This window comes from Symphalangus syndactylus, chromosome 1 (genome assembly GCF_028878055.3).
Source record: "Symphalangus syndactylus isolate Jambi chromosome 1, NHGRI_mSymSyn1-v2.1_pri, whole genome shotgun sequence".
Classification (NCBI taxonomy): Eukaryota; Metazoa; Chordata; class Mammalia; order Primates; family Hylobatidae; genus Symphalangus; species Symphalangus syndactylus.
Window position 1 is genome coordinate 7,088,802 of NC_072423.2, and position 15,734 is coordinate 7,104,535.

The 15,734-nt window shown below is 56.8% G+C and overlaps 1 protein-coding gene across 4 annotated transcripts in view; it reads left to right on the forward strand.

Moving 5' to 3' along the window:
• The first annotated feature begins 3,928 nt into the window (after positions 1-3,928).
• The window catches only part of SLC66A2 (solute carrier family 66 member 2), a 49,429-nt gene continuing 37,623 nt past the window's right edge, over positions 3,929-15,734 (forward strand). For 2 of the 4 annotated variants that reach the window (XM_055295892.2, XM_055295901.2), the window contains exons 1-3: positions 3,932-4,020; positions 4,578-4,879; positions 12,499-12,632. In XM_055295892.2, the coding sequence (XP_055151867.1) occupies positions 4,677-4,879; positions 12,499-12,632 (337 nt within the window). In that variant the 5' untranslated portion in view covers positions 3,932-4,020; positions 4,578-4,676. Of the gene's footprint in view, positions 4,021-4,577; positions 4,880-12,498; positions 12,633-15,734 lie in introns of all 4 variants that reach the window. The other 2 variants (XM_055295910.2, XM_055295884.2) reach the window with 2 other exon arrangements.

The following is a 15,734-nucleotide window of genomic DNA, read 5'->3' on the forward strand; positions in this document are numbered from 1 at the left end:
CTGCACTCCAGTCTGGGCAACAGAATGAGACTCCGTCTTAAAACAAAAACAAAAACAAAAACATCTCACATGAACTCCGAGTGAGAGCTTACTCATCACAAGGGGATGAAGGGAAGCCATTCATGAGGGACCCGCCCCCATGATCCAAACACCCCTTGCCAAGCCCCACCTCCAAAACTGGTGATTATAACTCAACATGAGATTTGGTGGGGACACACGCTCAAACTAGATAAGTTGATTTTTTTTTTATCCCCTTTTCTCCTTGCATTTCAGTTTGGGAAGTTTCTGTTGACTTATATTCAATGATTCTTTCCTTCATTCTGTCTAGTCAGCTAATGAGCATTCTTTATTTCTATTGTGTGTTTTTGACTTCTAGCATTTTTTTTTTTTTTATTATTGTTTCCAACTCTCTGCTGACATTACCTATCTGGTCTTGCATGTTGTCTAATTTTTCTGCTAAAGCCAGTTTATCCAGGAGTTTCTGCTTTGGGTGAGCAGCTCTCAGGTGCTGTGTCTACCTGGATGTGCCTGTCTCTTCAGAGCAGGGTGCCAGTTTGTCTGGCAGCCTTAGTTCTCTGACGGGCCCATGAAAGGCTGCTGGTTTGCCATGTGCCCTGCTATTCTTTGCTGTAAGGATGGGGGTGGTGACTGCCAAGCACGTCACATGACACCAGTTGAAGTTGCGGAACTTCTGAGCCAGGCTCCTAAAATGAGACTTCCAATCCACCTTCTGTACAGGTTTCCTTAAAAAATGGGGTGTGTGACCGGCAAGGTGGCTCACTCCTGTAATCCCAGCACTTTGGGAGGCCTAGGTGAGAGGATCGTTTGAAGCCAGGAGTTCAAAGACCAAACTGGCCAACATAGTGAGTCCCCCGTCTCTATAAAATAAATAAATAAATAAAATAAAAAGAAATAGGCCGAGTGAGAAACGGTGGCTCAAGTCTTGCTCTGATGTCCTAGCTCTCAGAACAAGGTTGCTTTGTTTGCTTTTCCTTTTACAAGCACCATGTGTTAGGCAACCTCTTAAGTGGTTCCCTGAGGTGTTCATGCTCCTACCTGACACCCTCCTCTGCACGGGGCCAACCCAGTGACCTGTTTCTCATGAGCAGAGCCTGGAAAGCACGAGGCACAGCTCTGCTTCCTCCGTGTCACAGCTCTGATCTTGTCAGTCACTCATTGGCTCCTGCAACAAATGACCACAGCTAAGTGGCTTTTACAACAGCAGAAGTTTATTCCTTCACAGCTCTGGAGGCCAGAAGTCCAAAATCACTTTTAATGTGCTGAAATCAAGGCATTGGCAGGGCCAGGCTCCCTTGCACGGCTCCTGGGGAGCATCTGCTCCTTGTTTCTGGAGCCTCTGGTGGCTCCTGCATTACTTGGCTTGTGACTGCATCACGTCCACTTTCAAGGCCCCATCTTCATCTCTGCTCCATCTTCCCATGGCCCTCTCTTCTGTGTGGCACCAAATTTCCTTCTGCCTCCCTCTTACAAAGATGCATGTGGCCGGGCACGCTGGCTCATGCCTATCATCCCTGCACTTTGAGAGGCCAAGGCAGGAGGATCGCTTGAGGCCAGGAGTTCAAGACCAGCCTGGCCAACACAGAGAGCCTGTCTCTGTTGTATTTATTTATTTTTGAGATAGGGTCTCACTGTGTCACCTAGGCTAGAGTGCAGTGGTGCGATCCTGGCTCACTGCTGCCTCAACCTCCTGGCCTCAAGCAATCCTTCCACCTCAGGAGTAGCTGGGACTACAGGTGCACACTACCATGCCCAGATAATTTTTCTATCTTTTGTAGAGATGAGGTCTCACCATGTTGCTCAGGCTGGTCTCGAACTCCCGGGCTCAAGAGATTTACCCGCCTCAGGCTCCCAAAGTGCTGGGATTATAGGCATGAGCCACAGTGTTTAGGGCCCACCTGGATAATCCAGGACAATCTCTCTGTCTCAAGATTCTTAATGACATTCGAAAAAAAATTGTTTTCCCATATGAGGTAATATTTACAGGTTGCCTGGATTAGGACTTGACGGCTTTATAAGGGCCATTTTCCAGCTGTGCATGGCTTGGTGGGCTTCTCTTATTTGCAGGAAGCTATGTGACAAGCGCAGTACCTGCAATGAGCTGTGATTGGCTGATGTAGACTGGGGGTGGGGGCTCGGACCCGTGGCAGGTGGTGTTCGAAAAGGTACAAACTCACTCTGATGTCATCAACTCACCTTTCAGGGTGCCTCTGAGGTGTGAGGCCTGTGGGGTGAGGTCCAAGCATGCCAGATTTTGTCCACTGAGCCGGGCTCCTGGAGGCCCCGTGCACAGATGCAGCTCTAGGTCCCAGGCTGCGGGCACAATTTGCCCCATGCCTCCACAGCCTCTGGATTTAAGACAACCGAGGCTAGCGTCTGGGATCCCAGTGCTCCAGTGAGGGTCAAGGAAGCCCGGAGCTTACTCCAACCTCCAGGGCAGAGAGAACGGATGATCCCAAATGCTGCAGAGCTCAGGGTAGGGCGCGGCTGAACAGGGGCAGCTGCTTTTTCTCTCCCAGGCTTCCTGCTGTGCCTTTTACTCACCTCTACGTTCCTGGTGCTGGGGCTCCGAAGCGCTGGCTCTAAAGAAGTCTCAACGCCAGCCTGGGGGCGCAAGGCGGGAGCGCCCTGTTTCCTCGATGTTAGGTGGTGACTGTCCTTTTTTTTTTTTTTTTTTGAGACGGAGTCTCGCTCTGTCACCCAGGCTGGAGTGCAGTGGCTCAATCTCGGCTCACTGCAAGCTCCGCCTCCCGGGTTCACGCCATTCTCCTGCCTCAGCCTCTCCGAGTAGCTGGGACTACAGGCGCCCGCCACCACACCCGGCTAATTTTTTTTGCATTTTTAGTAGAGACGGGGTTTCACCGTGGTCTCGATCTCCTGACCTCGTGATCGGCCCACCTCGGCCTCACAAAGTGCTGGGATTACAGGCGTGAGCCACCGCGCCTGGCCGACTGTCCTTATGATCCCCCATAAAACCAGCCGGGCAGGGGGCAGGGGGCCGGGCTCGTGGAGAAGAGGCCGTGGCTGGCGGGGAAGCAACCCTCAGCGTGGACCCCTCACCCGCGCGCCCCTCGCCCTCAGTCCTCACCCGCGCGGGCCAAGAGGGTCCTGGGCGAGGGCAGCTCCCTGCGGGCGGGTGCGGGGCTCGGAGTTGGCTCGGCCTGCGAGGCCGGCAGCAGGACCCGGGCTCCACGCACGCCTGGCCTCCGAGTCTGTCTTGAGGTCAGGAGCTGCCTTTTCTGCAAAATAGGCGCCCAACGGTTCAGCCCGGAGAACTGCAAGGGGATGGGGAGAGGCCGCCCCGCGTTTCTGCAGCGACAGCGACCATGTCCACAACCACGATGATGACAATGGCCACGGTGACGGCCGCGCGTCCAGCTGGTCCCCCGGTGACGGCCCCGGCGCATCTGCTCGTGGGGCGCTTGCATCGGAGCGGAGACCCGAGGGGGCGCTCCGTTTCCCGAGACCCCGGCCGCCTCCGGGCGCTGCAAACTCCATGCCGGGTCCCCGGGTCTCCTGGGTCAGGACGGAGCTGGACAAGACTCGTCCCCGGGCGCCCCGCATTCAGGACACGCGTGAGGGGGGCGTCCAGACCCTGCGCCCGCAGCCCTCCAGGACGACGCCATTCGCTTCGATGGCCGCGCGCCGGAACAGCTGGAGACGGGTTAACGTGGGCGCCAGGCCTGAGGGACCGGCCCCGTCCGGCTGGTATTTCCCGACCGGGCGGGAGGAGCCACGCGCCCCCGCTGCCCCAACAGCCCCGGCTCCCGGCCCGGCCCCGCCCCGCCCCCCACGCCCCGCCCCGCCCAGCCCCGCCCCCCGCGCTCCGCCCCCCGCGCTCTAGGACACGCCTGCACCGACTCACAGCTGCGGCGTGGGCGGGGCCTGGCATTGTGACGTCACGGGGCGGGGTTTTCCCGCGCCTGAGCGGACTGACGCCTAGACGCGCGGGGATAAACGGCGCGGGGACGCGGGGCGCTAGGCGCGGGGCTGGGGGAGCAGGTAAGGAGCGCGGGGTTGGCGCGGGGTCCTTGCGGGGCGGTCTAGGGCGGCTGAGGACGCGGGGCCGGGGCAGTTGGTCGCGGCCCCCAGTCCCCCGGCTTGGTCCTGTGGGGTCCCCGGCCCGGCACCTCCTCCCCCGAACCGTGCGCCCCCATCCTGGGCCTGCGCCCCCTTCCCCCGAGCCGTGCGCCCGCATCCTAGGCCCTGTGACCCTCCCCCGAACCGTGCGCCCCTATCCTGGGCCCTGCGCCCCCTCCCCCGACCCCATCCCGGGGCGCCCGTGGACCCCCGCCGGCTAAGCGCACCGGGGCGGTGACCCCAGGGGCTGCGCCCGTCCTCGACTCCGGCCCAGGGACCCCTCCCTAGTCCCCGCCGGGCGCGTCTCGGGACCCCCAGACACCCCCACGTCCCAGGCAGGGGCCGCGCCTCGCGTGCCCCGGGCCCCGGTCGCCCCCGCTCTGCCTCGGGTTCCTGCGGCTGGCGCGGGTCGTGTCGGGTCCGTGCGCGCCGGCCCAGCCCCCCTGGGCGGGACTCGAGCAGCTCCCCGCTCCCCGCAGGCCCCGAGGCCACAGGAGCGCGCGGAGCGGCGATGAGCAGGCGGCCGGTGGCCCGCGGGGCGCGGAGCCCGTGACAGTCTCGGCCAGGCGGGCGCTGCGATGGAGGCCGAGGGCCTGGACTGGCTCCTGGGGCCACTGCACCAGCTGGTGTCCTGGGGCGCGGCCGCGGCCATGGTCTTCGGAGGGGTGGTGCCCTACGTCCCGCAGTATCGGGACATTCGCAGGACGCAGAACGCCGACGGCTTCTCCACCTACGTGTGCCTGGTGCTACTGGTGGCCAACATTTTGCGGATACTTTTCTGGTAAGTTGGGGGCTTCCTTTCCTGGGCTGCGCCGGGAGAAGAGGGTTTCCCCTTTGGGGTTTCTGGTTGAGGCCGGGGGAGTAGCAGGGTCCACACCTCCTGGCTGGGCCAGCGTCCTGCTCTGCTGTGGATGGGGTACGTGGCTGCAGGCGAGTCACTTCTTAGGGTGAGATTATTTTTCCAGAAAAACGGTGGGGTTGAAGCACAGAATCTCAGAGAAAATCTCCAGATCCGCCTCCTCACATAATGTCCCACATGGGTACTTAGCAGGGGCCTCTCTGCTGGGCACTGGACTAGGCCTGCCTGTGGAGAGGAGCCGTTTCTGCCCGCCTTTTTCATGTTGTATAGTTTTTCTTTATTGTTTTGAGAAAGGGTCTTGCTCTGTCGTCCAGGCTGAAGTGCATGATGTCATGACAGCTCACTGCAGTCTCCCTGTTCCTGGGCTCAGGTGATCCTCCCATCTCAGCCTCCCGAGTAGCTGGGACCACAGGCGCACCACCACACCTGGCTAATTGTTTTTTTTGTATTTTTTGTAGAGACTGGGGGGAGGGGTGTCTCACTTTGTTGCCCAGGCTGGTCTCAAACTCCTGGCCTCAAGCATTCCTCCCCACTGGGCCTCTGAAAGGGCTGGGATTATAGGCTGAGCCGCGGCACCTGGCCTGCCTTATTTAAATAGGAAGTCACTCTCTCTGGAGACTGTCTTGTTCCTCTCAGACCAACTTCCTCTTTGTATTTGCATTAGGCTAAGGAAATTGAAATTAATTTTAACAGTTGTTGAAGCCAGACATAATTGGGAGAGTGAGTTTTCAGAGGAAATGAAGAGGTCTCACAGCTGCATTCTAAGGCCAAAAACGTCTGGAATTTTTCTTTCTTCCGGGTGATCCCAGCCCCTCTGTCCGGGCAGATTGGAAGGTGTCTGTCTGCTGCTCTTCCTATGAAGAGGGCCTGGTGGAGGGTTGGAGAGAAGGAGTCCAGGCAGCTGGTGTCAAGAACTCTGCTTCTGACTATGATCACTGAGTAATCACGTACCTGCTTCTTTGCCTGTTAGTTTTTTTTTTTTTTTTTTTTGAGACAGAGTCTTGCTCTGTCGCCAGGCTGGAGTGCAGTGGTACAATCTCGGCTCACTGCAGCCTCTGCCTCCTGGGTTCAAGTGATTCTCCTGCCTCAGCCTCCTGAGTAGCTGGGACTACAGGCGCCTGCCACCATACCCAGGTAATTTTTGTATTTTTAGTAGAGACCAGATTTCACCATGTTGACCAGGATGGTCTCGATCTCTTGACCTCATGATCCACCTGCCTTGACCTCCCAAAGTGCTGGGATTACAGGCATGAGCCACCGCGCCTGGCCCGCCTGTTAGTTTTTAAGTCAACCTTATTGAAGTGTGATTTGCATTCCATGAAATACACCCCTTTTGTGTCCGTTTGATGAGTTCTGATGCTGGGGTGTCCCCTGTGTTCATGAGCCGGGGTGCTCCCTGCTCCGTGGCCTTCATCCCAGCCCTGGCCATGGGCAGCCGTTGGTCCACGTGTCCCTGGGTGTTAGTTTTGCCCCTGCCAGGGATTTTTAGGTGAGCGAGTGGGTTGGCTGCCTCTTCCCCAGAGTTGTCTCTGAGGCAGGGAGGTTTCTCCCCTGCAGTGACCTTGGAGGAGGATTTTGGGTCTGAGTCCTGTCTCGAGGTTTGTCTCTGGGCCAGGCTGCATCTGAGGGAGGTTCAGGGGTGCTCATTTTGGAGACTCCTTCCTTCTTTCCCATCGCCTGCTGTGGAGACAGTGGCTGGTGGTGCTGCAGTGGCCTCAGTGAGCATAAGGTTGACTGGAAGTAAGTTTCTAATTGTCTAATGCTGTTTACTTTGAGTGCATGTTGTGGGGTTTGGGCAGACGCTGGTCGGCAGGCCACCTGCTACAGCCCCAGCTCACGTGTGTGTTGTGAAGGAGCATTGCACTCATCTTTAGGGTTATAGAATAAGTTTTCTCCAAAATAATGGAGGAAAATTGCCTGAGGGTGGATAACCATATGGGAAAAAAGTTCCACTTAGAGGTTTCCCTCCCCAGTATGCTCATAGTTCAAAGTTGCTAAAAGAAAATAAATTAGGTTGGGCACAGTGGCCCACTCCTATAATTCCAGCACTTTTGGAGGCCGGGGTGGGAGGATCACTTGAGGCCAGGAGTTCAAGACCAACCACCACAACATAGCAAGACCCTGTCTCTACAAAAAATTGAAACATTAGCTTAGGTGTGGGGGCAGTCCTAGCTACTTGGGAGGCTGTGAAAGGAAGATCACTTAAGCCCAGGAATTCGAGGCTGCAGTGAGCTGTACTCCAGTCTGGCCAACAGAGAGAGACCCTGTCTCAAAAAAAAGAAAAAGAATCTATCTAATGTCCATCTAAGTATCTGGTTTGGAGAAGTCCGAGATTAACGCAGTTTCCTGGTGCCATCTTGTCATTGCCTCATGACCTAACTGGCACTTGATGTAGAGGTTTGAAGCTGGGACTGGGAGTTCTTTCTTACAGACACTTGAGCTCTTTCTTTGTGGAGCACAGGGCAGCCTTCCAGGGAATTCTGAACTTTGTCCATGGGTCTCTTCATAGAATCAACATCCTGGGCTGTCCTGGTCATGCATGGCTTCTGTGACCACTGAGTGCACATGCAGGGCCCCAGCGTGTTCCAGAAGATGGTGGGATGAAAGCGGGGAGAGCAGAGGGCGCCGGTCCCTGCTGGGCATCCCTCCAGCCTGAGGATGCTCCACCCCTGCACTCCACACAGCGAAGCCCACCTCCCTACCTACCACACATCCTCTTGTGCCCACCTGGTCCCCAGGTCCTGCTGTGCAGCGGGGGATGATGACCCCTTCTGTTTCTCTCTTGGGAGGCTCTTGTGACCCCCACTCCTGGCTTCCTCTCTCCAGGCTTTGTAGGTTCACAGCCTCTTTGATTTCATGGTTTGTAGGGCAGAGGATTTGTGTTTTAGCAGAAGTGACACACGGGATGCATCACTCACGACCCCAGCTCCACGCATGCACCACGCACACTCGGTGTTTGGGTTGGGGGTGGTGGGAGCGGGAGAGCAGAGGTGGGGCTGGGGCAGGCTCTGGTGAGAAGGGGCCAGGGGGAGAGCAGAGGTGGGGCTGGGCTGGGCTCCGGTGAGAAGGGGCCAGGGGGAGAGCAGAGGTGGGGCTGGGCTGGGCTCTGGTGAGAGGGGGCCGGGGTCTGGTGAGAAGGGGCTGGGGTCCGCCAGCACAGTGGTGGAGTTAGATAAAATCGTCACTCTTCTAAAGCTGCTGGGGCATGGTCCTCAGAGCTCCAGTCCCTCTGGGCAGACCCCCTTTGGGGATTTGGGGTGCATGGCATATGGGGCTCTGCAGTCCTGCAGGGGCTGCTTTAACAGTACAAACCCAGGGATTCTGAAACATAGGTCACTCATGTTTTTGTTTCTTACAGTCCTTACTACCATTTTGCAAAACCAGCATTCAGCAGATCACACTCTGTGGAATGCCAATGTTCAGGATTTGGCAGGTTGGTGCCAGAAGCCAGAAGAAGGGCTAAATGATGCCTCATAGCTGGTGTTTGCTGGCTGTGAGTATGTGGAGGAAAAGCGGAGAGGCCAGGCGGGGATCAGGCCACACTGGGCTGCAGGTCCCTGGGAGCCTCAGCTCCATCCACAGTAGCACCCAGGCTGGAGCACTCTTAAATGGAGGAATGTAAACATTGTATCAGAGAGGTCATAACATTTTGTTACTAAGGGTGATAGCTTTAGTGGTGCCTAACAGTAGATACAAAGCTTCTCTTCTGCTGGATTTTTTTTTTAGACAAGAGTCTTGCTCTGTTGCCCAGGCTGGAGTGTAGTGGCACAATCTCGGCTCACTGCACCCTTCGCCTCCTGGGTTCAAGCAGTTGCCTGCCTCAGCCTTCCAAATAGCTGGGATTACAGGACCCCGTTGCCATGCCCAGCTAATTTTTGTGTTTTTAGTAGAGACGGAGTTTCACCATATTGGCCAGGCTGGTCTTGAACTCCTGACCTCGTGATCCACCTGCCTCAGCCTCCCAAAGTGCTGGGATTACAGGTGTGAGCCACTGTGCCCAGCCCTGCTTGAGTTTTTCTGTGAGATTTTGGAACATGGAGAAGTTTTTCTGTGGGCCTGGTCAGTTATGGGGCACCCTCTATACTGTCTCTCCCTGTGGATGGGCATCTGGGCATGATCACCTGCAGAGCCCACCTTAGACGAGGTATCTTGGTGCTTCCCAAGGAGCAGGCTCCTGCACCACACAGGTGGGCTGCCTGGCACCTGCCGTGAGAAGGGGCATGGGAGTCACACCCTCGGGCAGGAGAGGAAAAATGCTCTCCTGAGTTCATGGCCAGCACAGACTGTTATCACTAAAGGAAGAAAAAGTTAAGTTGAGAAGTAAATGTGGCATCTATTTTTTTTTGTTTTTTGAGACGGAGTCTCGCTCTGTTGCCCAGGCTGGAGTGCAGTGGCACGATCTCCGCTCACTGCAAGCTCCGCCTCCCGGGTTCACGCCATTCTCCTGCCTCAGCCTCTCCGAGTAGCTGGGACTACAGGCACCCGCCACCACGCCCGGCTAATTTTTTTGTATTTTTAGTAGAGACGGGGTTTCACCGTGGTCTCGATCTCTTGACCTCGTGATCCGCCCGCCTCGGCCTCCCAAAAGTGCTGGGATTACAAGCGTGAGCCACCGCGCCCGGCCATGTGGCATCTATTTTAATTAGCTTTTAAAATTACTAATGCTGCTGGATTCTGTTTCGTTTTCATTTTGTTCCTTGTGCATCGTTTGTGGAACACTGTGCTTTTTGAAATTTTGTGTTTTTCTGTCTTCACCCTAAAATTAGTTTACTATTCACCTCTGGGCACCCTCTCACTTCATTTTAAAAGGCCTCATTCTTTGCATATCGAGTTTCTCTAGATTTGATTTTTGATGTGTGGATTATGGGGAAGCTCAAACCTTGATTCGCCCGCCTCCTCCTTCGTCCGTCTAGTCATTCATTGCTTCTGTTAAACATTTAAAAAACACAGGTGGCCTTTCGCACAGACTGGCCAAAATGGCTCACGTGCAGCCTCATTGCTGGAGGTGAACGTGGTGTGAAGCGGCCTCCGTGTGTCCCAGGGGACTGGCCTATTTTAGATGTCTGCCCAGCGTCACCTCCTCAGCCTCAGGTCTCTGTGGGTGGGTTGACCGGCACCCAGGCCGCTTGGTAGCCAGTGGAGAACGGCCCTGGAAGTGACCGTGAGCTTGTCTGTATCCTCCAGCCTTGGGGGTTGCCATCTGTACTTCATAGTGCAGAGGCTGAGGCCTGGAGGGGGCCGGTGTGGGGGCTGGAGCCAGCCTGTGGGCAGAGTGCCCATGCCGCCTGCACTCCTGCTCCTACAGTGTCCCTGCACCCCCGGCCTGTGCCTCAGGCCTAGAAAACCCCGTTCAAGCTGCCTCTTTGCTGCCGGCCGTCCTCTATCCCCGGGCCCATCACCCTCCCTTCCTCTCTTTGCCTCTTAGTCTTGCCTTGTGCGTTTCTCAGAGGCTTCGTAGGGAAGCATCCAGTGAGGCAAGGGGACCGTGGTGGCCCCTGCTGACCTGGGTGATATTCCTGGAGGTACAGCTTGTCTGCCTGCCTGCCTGGCCCCCTGTCCGCCCTGGGCCTGGGCTGCTGACCTGGGTGAGATGCAGCTTGTCTGCCTGCCTGCCTGCCTGGCCCCCTGTCCGCCCTGGGCCCAGGCTGCTGTTTTCTCTGCCCTTCCCTCTGCTCCCTGAATGTCTGTGATCTCAGGCAGCCACTCCCTCTGCTGAGGAGCTCCCAGGAGACAGGGAAGGGCCTTGGTCTCTGGAGCCAGCACAGAGGGAATCAGCATGGCCACCGTCTGAGGACTGCGTCCTGGCTCCCTGTCCTCCCAGGAGAACGTCTGTGGCTTTTTCCTGGTTGCTGTGGGAGCCTCACCTGCAAGTGGCACCTTCTCACCTGCTGGGCTGTGGCTCACGGGCTGAGGGGGCTGTGGGGTTCCCCCTGCTTCTGATCTGTGTTGATAAGGGGGTGCTGAGGGGGCTATGGGGTTCCCCCTGTTCCTGCTCTGAGTTGATAAGGGGGTGCTGAGGGGGCTACGGGGTTCCCCCTGCTTCTGATCTATGTTGATAAGGGGGTGCTAAGGGGGCTGTGGGGTTCCCCCTGCTTCTGCTTCGTGTTGGTAAGGGGGTGCTGCGTGGGAGCTGGAGAGAGGTGGGGGCTGTGGTGGTTGTTGCTGGATCTTCCAGTTTTTCAGAAGTTGGGAAAATAGGCTGTTATGTAGGATCTCCTGACTTTGGCGACCAATTCAAGTTTTGAAAATTCCCTTCAGGCCAAACTGCAGGCTGATTGAGATTCCCGCCCTGGAACAGTCAGGGGAGGGTCAGGGTTGGGGCTTTCTATGAGTGGGTGCCACACACAGCCCAGCCTTGGAGATGGTGGCTCTGCAGGCACATGTCCCAGCTCTGTGGTGACTCTGGGGAGGCGGAGACCGCGGGGCCTGCCAGTCATTGGCCTGTGGTTCTGCCCTGCAGAGGCTCATAGCTGAGCTGATGAGATGCTCAACCCTGGTCTGAAGTCAGCAAGAAGGCCTGGGAGCCTGCAGCTAGGGAGCACAGGGCCAGGGAGGCCTGGGGGCGGGGGCGGTGCAGAGCCTTGGCTGTCTTCTCTTCTGTGGAAGTGTGTGTGCATGTGGAAATTTCGCATCTGGCCCACCTGCTGCTCTGCACACTGTCCCCGCCTTCCCCAGGCAGGAAGCAGGGCTGCTGTGAGCTAGAAACTGGGCTTCTTGCCTGGTGGCAACCCAGAGACTGCAGGGAGGGCCTGGGGTACCTGGGCTGAGCTGTGGGAGGGGACTCAGGACCACCAGACCCGGGTACCAGTGCCTGGGCCACTGGTTCTGGGGAGCACCAAATGTGCTGAGGGGTCCCGAGTCAGGCTGTATGGGGGTCTTATGGCCCCTCCCTGGAGCCCCACCCCACCTGGAGTCTGGGAGATGGGCAACAGGTGCCTGGTCACTGTGGTATTTGCCAACCCCCAGGCTCCTTCCCCGGGATGCCACCTGGGGCCTGGGAGAGGCAGAGTGGGTGGGCAGTCTCTTCTGCTGCAGGACTGGGAGAGGCATGGGTGGGCCTCCCTCCTGACACAGGGTCTTTCCTGCTGCAGGTTCAGGACTGGGTGAGGTGGCGTGGGTGGGCCTCCCTCCTGACCCAGGTGTCTCCCTCTGCAGGTTCAGGACTGGGTGAGGTGGCGTGGGTGGGCCTCCCTCCTGACACAGGGTCTCTCCTGCTGCAGGTTCAGGACTGGGTGAGGTGGCGTGGGTGGGCCTCCCTCCTGACACAGGGTCTCTCCTGCTGCAGGTTCAGGACTGGGTGAGGTGGCGTGGGTGGGCCTCCCTCCTGACACAGGGTCTCTCCTGCTGCAGGTTCAGGACTGGGTGAGGTGGCGTGGGTGGGCCTCCCTCCTGACCCAGGTGTCTCCCTCTGCAGGTTTGGGACTGGGTGAGGTGGCGTGGGTGGGCCTCCCTCCTGACACAGGGTCTCTCCTGCTGCAGGTTCAGGACTGGGAGGGGCGGCGTGGGTGGGCCTCCCTCCTGACCCAGCGTCTCTCCCGCAGGTTTGGAAGGCGCTTTGAGTCCCCACTGCTGTGGCAGAGTGCCATCATGATCCTGACCATGCTGCTGATGCTGAAGCTCTGCACCCAGGTCCGTGTGGCCAACGAGCTCAACGCCAGGCGCCGCTCCTTTGCAGGTTGGTGGCCGGCACTTTGGAATAAAGTCCCAGGGAATCAGGGCGAAGGTGACTCTGGTGAAACAAAAGCCACTCTGATCTGTCCTGATCCAAGCAGCTTTCATTTCACCAAGTGGTGCTGTTATCTCCAACTGATAGTGTTTTCAGTATGTTAAATGACTTTAAACAGTTTATGGGCCGGGCGTGGTGGCTCACGCCTGTAATCCTAGCACTTTGGGAGGCCGAGGCGGGTGGATCACGAGGTCAGGAGATCGAGACCATCCTGGCTAACACGGTGAAACCCCGTTTCTACTAAAAATACAAAAAATTAGCCGGGCGAGGTGGCGGGCGCCTGCAGTCCCAGCTACGCAGGAGGCTGAGGCAGGAGAATGGCATGAACCACGGGGGGCGGAGCCAGCAGTGAGCCGAGATAGCGCCACTGCACTCCAGCCTGGGCGACAGCGAGACTCCGTCTCAAAAAAAAAAAAAAAAAACAGTTTATGACTTGAAACAATTCAAGATAATGGTTTCTTCACTGGAAGTTGGGTGAGGCCTTAACACATCTTCACAGTTCCTCTTGGCTGTGAGTGCCATCCCAGACGGTCTGTGTCAGAACAGGAAGTGCTCGTCTGTGCCTGGCCAATCAGGTCAGACGGTGCCAGGTCAGGCGTTTCGTCTCTGTGTGCGTGGCCTGTACACAAACACACCCTTTCAGTTTTGCTGTGACTCACGGGCTACCTTAGCCAGGGTCTTCCTCAGAGACCTTGTTAAACAGACCCAGAGTCACCCCGCAGGGTCAGGCAACCCCTTTATCCGGAGCACACTGCAGTGTTGACAGCTGGGCAGGACCAATTACATGCTTAGCACACACGGCTCCTTACCCTTTGGCAGCTTGGAAAATAGAAAATACTTCTTCCAGTTTTTGCCTATTGCATGGTTTGTTCCAGTCTGAACTCTGTTTGAACATGCAGGCTGGCAGGCTTCTTGTGTGCAGGAGGGTTAAATCCTTCCTTTTGTTTTTCTTCTAATTACTAAATCTAAGACAGCGCTCACTTTGGCTTTGAGAGAGAGAGTGATCTCAGCTGTCGCTTGGAGAAGAGATCTTCCCAGAGTTTGTTTAGTTTGGGGCTTCTGTGGATTTGAGCTCTTGCTGGGGAGTTGCGTGCTGTGTTCTGAGCACTGCTTCTTCCTGTTGGAGAGGATTCCCACTTCTCCCTTTTTGTCTGCTTCTGTTTCTAGACTGAGGTGAATGTGTGCTGCTTTCAGCCTCTGTAGAAACCAGACCAGCCTCCAGCCAGTGTGACCTGGGCCAGTTAGTGTCATTGTGGCCACAAAGATGAGCACCAGCGTCTTTTCTGTGGTGTTCTGTTCTTTCTCCCCATTCACGCCATTCTCCTCTCCTCTGAGTCTCCGCTCTGTTCCCTTCTATTGTGATTTGGGTTTGAAATTACACCAGAGATGGTGCTGACGATACCACAGATCTTGCCTAGAAAGCAGGCTTTTAAGAACCGGCCAGATTCCCCGCATGAGGAGCTGCGGTTTTACATTTCTGCTCCCCGCAAGGCTTTGCTCCTCCTCTGGGCCTGAGCTCCTCATGGCGTGTTCCCTGCCCCTTTGAAGCTCAGTATTTCACTTGGAACAAGAATGCTCTCACTGTGGGAGGGCCGGCTGGCCGAGAGAACGGTTTGTGCCTAGGATGCCCAATGCGTTGCTGGGTGTTTCCGCCGTCCTCGGGCTCTGGACATGAGGCCAGACCTTGCGACCTTGTTGACGGTGGCTTGATGCGAGGTCCCAGAGACGGCAGGTTGTGAGCGTCCAGGCAGAGCAGCCAGCGTGGACTTTAATGTGAGTGTGTGTTGGAACACTGGGGTACCCCTAGAAGCGGCATCGTAAGCTCCCCACCCGCATTCATTTTACCAGCAGGTGCAGGTTCAGGCTCGTCTCATCAGAGGAGCATTGGATAAGAAGGGAGTGGGATGGTGGATGCCTGGCGTTCTGTGTCACCTCTTCCAAAGGAGTACTTCTCTTCTGGTCACCCAGGATGAGTTAAAAATGTGAGTCCCAGTTTCCAGAGCTAGGCCTGGGATCTGAATTTTAAACACCCTCTGTGGGTGGGCAGAATAATGGCCCCCAGAGACGTCCGTGCCCTGATCCTGGGAACCTGTGACGTGCCACTGTACATGGTGGAGAGACTCTTGAGGGGGCTGGTCCTGGATTATCCGGTGGCCTAAGCTAATCCCAGGGGTCCTCAGACGTGAACAGGGGCCGCAGAGGAGACGGTCAGGTGCTGGAGCTGAGGGCCTGGCTCTCTGCCATGGGTTGGCCATCGCTTTACAGGCAGCAGAGCCTCCGACCACAGGGAGCTGAGTTCTGCCTGTACTTCAGTGAGTAGGAGGAGACACAACCTTGGTTTTAGTCCAGGAGACCATTGGGCCTCTGGCCTCCAGAATTAAGATAATCAGTCTGCGTTGTGGCTGCCACGTTTGTGGTACCTTGTTACGGAGGCGACAGGAAGCTGGGGCACCCTTTCCTCAAGGCCTGGAGTATTTGGGAAGCAGTCCAGGGCCGCCGTGAGGGGATGAGGGCCGGGCTCCTGGGGTCAGGCTGGGTGACCTGTGCCTGCCCTCACCCTAGGAGGACTGAGAACCAAGCTGCATGACTCCTGGGCCCCAAATGACCTCAAGTGGGAAACCCACTCCTGAGCTCTGTGTCCTGGGGTGTGGCGTGTGTGTGAAAGAATTCACAAGATAGGCCGGGCGCGGTGGCTTATGCCTGTAATCCCAGCACTTTGGGAGGCCGAGGCGGGCGGATCATGAGGTCAGGAGATCGAGACCATGATGAAACCCCGTCTCTACTAAAAATATAAAAAATTAGCCGGGCGTGGTGGCGGGCGCCTGTAGTCCCAGCTACTTGGAGAGGCTGAAGCAGGAGAATGGCGTGAACCCGGGAGGCGGAGCTTGCAGTGAGCCGAGATTGCGCCACTGCACTCCAGCCTGGGCGACAGAGCGAGACTCCGTCTCAAAAAAAAAAAAAAAGAATTCACAAGATGTACATCTGCAGCACTCTTGATATTGGAGTCCGGTTTGAGTTCACACATGTCCATGTCCCCTTGGTGGACAGGTC